The 7702-nt window shown below is 29.0% G+C and overlaps 1 protein-coding gene across 1 annotated transcript; it reads left to right on the forward strand.

The window, feature by feature from the left end:
* The first annotated feature begins 1452 nt into the window (after nt 1-1452).
* On the forward strand, nt 1453-3383 carry LOC123268983. The gene is made up of 2 exons (XM_044734456.1): nt 1453-1558; nt 2975-3383. The coding sequence occupies exons 1-2, from the start codon at nt 1544-1546 to the stop codon at nt 3272-3274; spliced, it is 315 nt and encodes a 104-aa protein (XP_044590391.1). The 5' UTR covers nt 1453-1543; the 3' UTR covers nt 3275-3383.
* The last annotated feature ends 4319 nt before the right edge of the window (nt 3384-7702 follow it).

Below are 7702 nucleotides of genomic sequence, written 5' to 3' on the forward strand. Positions count from 1 at the left end.
TCAAATGAAAGCTCTTGATGAGTGTGACATCGAGATGAGCTTATATCTTTAAAAATGTCAATAATTAAGATATGACCTCGTATCTTGTGAACTATTGACATTTTTTAAGATATAAGCTCACCCTGACAATACACTCATTGAAACCTTTCATTTAAGTACCCACATCAATTTTTTTCATATATTTTATATATTTATATATATGCATATATGAAAAATATATCAAAAATGTATGTGGGTACTCAAATGAAAGTTCTTGATGAGTGTAACATCGGGATGAGCTTATATCTTCAAAAACTTCAATATTTAATAAAGTACAGTGCAATTTAACAAAAGTCATTATTTACCAAAGCAAAATTTTATTTTTTTATAGTTCACAAGTCACGGCAGTCACAAACTGCAAGGTTGCTAGTTATTGTTAATTAGTTATTTAATAACTTTCTCAATAAAAAAAAAAATGTATTTTTATTTTATTAGTGAATAAAATTCACTTACTTATTTTGGAGTGTGGTTAGACAATTTATTGATTAAAATTATGATAGGTCAAGGAAGTAGAGGTTCAATCACTGCGATGCTCCGAGAGGATCCTAAAATAACACAGACATATATTGAAACATTGATAATCTTCAGAGAGAACAGTAGAATTGACTTTATAATTTAAATCGTTTTGTCTCGATTATTGTTTCTTGGGAACTTGCAAAACTATTTTTGAACTGTGACATAGTTATAGTTTGAAGAACTATGAATAATTAGCCACTGTAATTCATCAAACGATTCCAGTTATTTTGAGAGATTAAGAATTAAATTCAAAATGAACCTAGTGTAAGTTTCTGCAAGTTTGATTGACTTATTTTTTAATACTTTATGTCCACTAATGCACAGTTGAACAGTTTTTCGTATTTAGCTTGCTTGATAAAATTATATTTCTCCAAGAGGTCGAGCAGTGTCAGCTTAATCATTGATAGAGCTGAGCTTTTTGTTCTGTTTGCAATCAACTTTATTCACTTCCAATTTTAGAGTTTGTATATATGGAAATTTAATTGAAGAAATTTCATCGATTTTCGAACTTGCAAGTTTATTTATATTCACTACAATTTCTGCATAAAATTCTCAATCATGACAGTGAATCTCAAATGAGCAATATTGTAAATATAGCCAGATAAAATTTGTGTTTTAAAAATATGTAGTAATATTATGTTATTTTTATCAACAATAAAACTAACGAGATAGGTTTAAGAAAAAAAAAACGAAACTTGTTAGATGACTTGCTCACGATTCACGATAAAGTAGTTGATGGACATAAATGGATTAGTTAAGAATCCTGTTCGAATTTTATATACATAAATAATGAGGATCGTGTTAATGCGACTTAGCTTAAGGCGACAAGTACCAGCACAAAGAAAAAATGAATTGAAAAAAAAAAAGTATCGGACAAGAGTTTTCTGGTCAGACCGGTGTTGTACATTCGTTCAACTGTATCTTCAAGAGCTGTATAAAATGAAGCTTCAATCGAGATGATACTGGTCAGTTGGACACGAATCTTTGTATGAAGATGTTCAAAGTGAGTATTGCATTTTTACTTTTTTTTTTATTCATTTTTCAATGTAATAAAATTCATGGTTATAACTTATAACTATTTCTCTGTGATGGAATCGTTTTTAACAGCTGGTCCCGAGTCGAAATTTAAGTCGTAGATTCAACGTTTTAAACGTTCAAATCGTAAATTCGACGTATTGAACGTTGAAAACGTAAGTTCAACGTATTGGACGTTGAAATCGTAATTTGAACGTATTGAACGTAAAAAATATAGATTCAACTGTTTTAAAAAAAATATAATTGGATCATATATTTTTTTTAAAACAGTTGAATCTATATTTTTTACGTTCAATACGTTCAAATTACGATTTCAACGTTCAATACGTTCAAATTACGATTTCAACGTCCAATACGTTGAACTTACGTTTTCAACGTTCAATACGTCGAATTTACGATTTGAACGTTTAAAACGTTGAATTTACGACTTAAATTTTGACTCGGGGTCCCTACGACTTTAGCTTTATATTTCTCGCCTACAAAAAGAAGAATTTAAAAAAAAACGCTCTCCTACGTACACAGAAAGAAAAATTTCTTGATTGGAGAACAAAATTCTTAGCTCAAGAAAATTTTCGGGTGCCTGAAGGAAGACCGAAATTGTGTTGGCCGAAGTAAAAATTTTTTTTGAAATTTTATTCTTGGTGGAAGTAATTTTTTCTTAATTCAAATTATCGTAAATATTTGATACAATAAATTTTTATATTTGATCAAGATTTTTAGATACTTTAGGGAAGCAGCGCCACCTACTTCAGCTGAGAAAAAATTTTTCTCTTGAACATTTGATACCCATTTTATATTATTTTAGCGTGCAATTATATATATTAAATGAAAAAAAAAAATGATTCAATATTATTTGATTTTCCTATTTGATATGCTAATCAATAAAAATATTAATGAAAATTTACTTCTATCTTTATATTTAATTTTTTGGAGCAAGAGAGAAATTTTCTCAAGACAAGAAAATTTACTTCTATCAAGAACTAAATTTTTTGGAGCAAGAGACTGAATTTTCTCAAAGCAAGAAGATATTATTGACTTAAATAAATTTTCTTCGGTCAAGATACGTATTTCTTAAAGCAAGAGAATTAATTTTGTTGGAATAAGTGAAATTTCTTGTGTCGAAAAAAATTTCGTTTTTCGTTCAAGAAAATGATTAGGAAGAAAAATATTTTCTTGGCTCAAGTGAACCTTTTTTTCTGTGTAATAGATTTTTTAATTATCTATTTCGTAGCAGAGCGTTTTTTTTTTAAATTCCTATTTGTTTAAAAGAAAAACATAAAACTACAATAGCTTTATAATCATAAGTGCAACAAGGATAGTACCGTTTCTTGCATTGAGTGTGACGCGAGAAAAAGAGTTAAGGTTTTTAAATTTTTTTTCGCAGCTATTGATAATTTGTCTATGTATCTACGGAGCGACGAGTACTCCTACGATTTTATACTCAAAGCCCACTATAAACGTCGAAGAACATCAAATACCTGCAGGGTCGGACGTTGAATCCCTTGTGGAAAAATCGTCTGACTCAAAGCCTGGAATGTCAACACAGTTTAAATTACCCGGAACTAATAATAACGCTGAGAAGATTCAAGTCTATCCGCAGTATTTACCCGGAACGGAAAATCTTGCGGAAAAAGCTTTACCAGAACCTGTCATACGACAAATTGGACACTCTACTCATAATTGAAATCTGGAAAAACCCTAAACTAATTTATTATTAATCAACTAACTACTTAATGATTTTTTATGGAATTATTTTATGACCTAACCGATTGATTTATATTTATATTTATATAAAAACACATGTTAGCGAGTATATTTTGATGGTAACTAATGTTTAGAAAGTTATGATGATGCATTAAATGTCTCTGTAAAATATATCTGTAATAATTTTTCATAACAAATCTCAAAACTTTATTTATGATTTGAAATATTAACGGCTATTTGAAATTGATGGATAACTATTTTTATTATTGAATAAGACTTATTATTTTTCTTTGACTTAATTCTACCTATTGCTATGAAATCTAAATATTTTTAAATGAATTTCAGGTCATAAAAATGATCATAATACTGTATTTTAAAAAAAGTTTTGGTATTTTTATAATCTTGAGTACTACATCGATAATAAATCTGCTAACAATAAAAATCCATCATTTTTCCATCTTTTTAGTACAATCTGTCAAAATTAAAATTTTCATCAATCCAACCTGAGTAAAGATAATTTGACTGCTTATTAATATAGTAAAACTTACAAAATTAATATTATTTCAGTGTTTTTTTTTTCTGTTTTGTTATACGAACTTACCATGAAAATTAATTTAGCAGATATTTAATAATTTTAATAATTTTTCTAATAAATAAATTATTGCATAAAAAAATGAGAAAAAAAATTGACATTTAGAAATATTAATAAATTAAAAATGTAATTTTTTGAAAATAATTTTTTGGCATAGATTTTTTTGTTAAATAAAATTAAAAAATGGTCAAGTGACAGCTAACTTTAATATCATAACTTATCTCTCGATTAACCAGATAAAATTTTACGATCGTACAGCAAAATTTAAAACTTTCTTATGTCAAACTCAATGTGTTAATAAATTGATTCACAAAAAAAAAATTTAATAATTTTTTTGGGTGAAGAAATATTCCATAATTGGGCATTTACTTGACAGACTTTTTGAATCAGTGTATGGAGACTTTATATTTATTTGAATTTTTTTTGTTTTTTGTACTTGACATTTTCAACGTTCTATAGATTTTTTAAAAAATACTTATGAAAATAAGATTAGCAGAAATCTGATAATTTTTAGAATTTTTTTTTTATTAAAAAAATTAATAGATAAAAAATGAGAAGAAAAATTTGAAAAACTATAAGCGTAATTTTTTCAGTTCTAATTTATTTAATAAAATAAATAAAAATAAATCCACAAATTCGGTAGAATCTAGCGCCAATTTCCGTTCAAATCCGTTGTAAACGGAGCGCCAGACTACCGACTGTGTTTACTGTAAGCAGAACGGTATTTTGAGGTTGCAAAATTTTATTTAATTCTACGGTACTTCTTGTTCCTAAATTTTATATTATAACAGTAATTCATGCTTTATTTTAATGATATTAATTCATTATATTCAATTATAACAATTAATCTACTTGAAATTATTAAATTTTATCAGCACAAACTATAGCAAGCTCAAAAATTTCGATCCTGACTTTTTTTCTATGTAAAAAGTGACATGCCACAGACTAAATAATTCGAGAATACATGGTAATCTTCCAATAGATGGGAAACTACAGTTAAAAAAATACATTTCACAGCTTGCATCTACATCTGCCAGGGTGCGCTGGAATTGTTTTTACATAAACTGTAGCTTCAAAGGGATAGTTTGCTATAAAAAATGCAGCCAACGCGGGATTTAAGTTGGTACCAATTGTAAATTTTTATTATAATTAGAAAAAATACTAAAATTCGAACAAAAATAGTTTCACTGTAAAAAAATCGCGCCAAGTCCACGTTCATAGGACTATTAAGAAAAAAAAAATTTCTTTTTTCTGTACAAAAAGATATAAAATTAAAAAATTAAAAAATCCAAGTAACCGATATGATTGTATTTGATTTTCGGAAATTAAAAAAAAATTTATTGTAAATTTGAAAATTAAAAAAAAAAAATTAGAAAAACGGTTGACCCTGAAGGCCATCCCTGCAACTTCCCGCTAATTCCATACTTAGGCGCTTAAAATTGCACCAATGACGTTTTTGAGCTCTTCGAGCTTAAAAATACAATTTATGGGTTATTTTGAGCTCTCCGAGCTCAAAGAAATTGCTTTCCTATGCTTTTAAGTTCTTCAAGCTCAAAAGTCTGATAGAGATTTGATAAGACACTATTTTTTTAATTTTTAAACCGCAATAACTTTTGAATGAATAAACCGATTTTCACGCGGTTGGCAGCATTCGACGCAGTTTTTCAAGCCTCACAAAGAATCTTAAATTTTGAATTGATCGCGCTAGGAATTTCGGAGTTATTCCGAAAACCCTTTTTCGGTTTTCTTTCGTTCACAATATCTCTCGAACGAATCAACCGATTTTGACCGGACTGGTGGCGATCGACGTGGGTTTTTGAGGATAAGATCTGATTAGTTTTTGGACTTGAACCATCAAGCCGTTTAACAGTTATTCCAAAAACCACATTTGAAAAAATTTTTTTCAGTTTTTAAGATTTCCCAAAATCTATTGATCTGAATCGGTCCAAATAGTTTTCAAAATCTAAGTTTGGTCAAGCTCTTTCGAATGGCACCAACCGCGATGAAATTGGTCAAGCCGTTCAAAAGTTATAAGCGGTTCACATACTTTCACACACACACACACACACACACACACACATACAGACACCGTGATAACCTCGCGGGGATAGTCAGGGAAGCTTCCTGTGACCTTCAAACGTCGAGATCTGATGAAAACTCGATTTTTGCAAAACGGGGTGAAAACAATAATTTCCCGATTTTTTTAAATCTTCGATTTTCTTAGCGGGAAGTTAAAATTTGGAACGTACTTGGTGTGCGTCATTGTGTATTTCAATTTTTTTAAAGTCCTGGTAAATAGATTTTACGAATTTCATTAAAAGTAAAATATTTTGCAACCACGCACACTAAATACGTACCAAATTTTTTTTTTTTAATTTTCAAATTTACAATAAAATTTTTTTTAATTTCCGAAAATCAAATACAATCATATCGGTTACTTGGATTTTTTAATTTTTTAATTTTATATCTTTTTGTAAAGAAAAAAGAAATTTTTTTTTCTTAATAGTCCTATGAACGTGGACCTCGCGTGATTTTTTTACAGTGAAACTGTTTTTGTTCGGATTTTAATATCTGCTGATTTTAGTGTCATAAATACTCCCTTATATTCCCTGATAGCCAAGTCGGTCGCAACTTTCCGTCGATTTACTGCCGCAACTTGTCACCAAGTTGGCAGCAAGTCTTGGAAATGAACTCGGTTGTTCACCAAGTTGTCGGCAAAAATTGCTTTCGAAACTCTTTCGCACCAAGTTGACGACAAGTTTCTCAAGAAATTTGGCGACATATTGCGGCAGTAGATTGGTCTTGTTTTTCCCAGAAACTTGTAGCCAACTTGATGCCAACAGTTACAAATTCGAAAGTTGACCGCAAGTTGTCGCTAAGTTGGTGGCAACTATCTGACACCAACTTGGTTGGTCTGAAACTGTGGCTATCAGGGTTATCGTCAGATAAAAGCTCTTGATATTTTTCTCCTCACTCAACAAGCGTTACTCAAGCTGCTAATGTTTACAGCAGTCGTGCAAGTAGTAGAAGTAGTGGGAGAAATTCTTTTTGGTAAAGATCGAGTCAGCAGTAACCGTTACAACCGACTATAGGCACGCGTAGTTCCGTCCGTTGCTACTGCAGGCGCTCTGATCGTTATTTCAGAGTGACGGAGAACGTCAGTGTTCGAATTTAAAACTATTCCGTTTGTGTAATAAAAGTAATAACAGTTCGTTAACTTATTCGCGTTGAGATAGTTTAATATTTATTTAATATTTTAAATTTAAATTTTGATATTGAAAAAGAAAATTAACTGATATTTTTTGAGCTATAAAAAACTTAACAATTAGTGTTTCGATGCACTTGCGTAATTATATTTAATATGTCAAGTTGATCGTATTAATTATACAAAATAAATTTTAATTGTCGACGTAAGTTTTTTTTTTTATAACACTAAATTTAACAGATATCTAATAATTTTTTGGATTTTTAGAACATTTAAATTATATTAAAAAAATTTATCAAAAAAATTCTATATGTAGAATTTTTAAAAAATAAAAAGTGCGAATTTTTCTGAATACATTTTTTATAATAATTGATTTGTTATAAAAATTCCAAGAACTGTCAGATGTCTGTTAATTTCAGTATCATTTTTTTTTCGCGTATTTTTCTTCATTGACGGATCAAAACCTTAATTATTAATTATGTATGAAGTATTTTTAAAAATTTAATGTGACTGCTGGTACCCTATGGCTGACAAGTAAAAATATTGATCATTGATATTACAACTCGTATATTATTTTTATTATAAAGGTGAGTGAAAATCAAAATCATGAA

Source organism: Cotesia glomerata, linkage group LG7 (genome assembly GCF_020080835.1).
Source record: "Cotesia glomerata isolate CgM1 linkage group LG7, MPM_Cglom_v2.3, whole genome shotgun sequence".
Classification (NCBI taxonomy): domain Eukaryota; kingdom Metazoa; phylum Arthropoda; class Insecta; order Hymenoptera; family Braconidae; genus Cotesia; species Cotesia glomerata.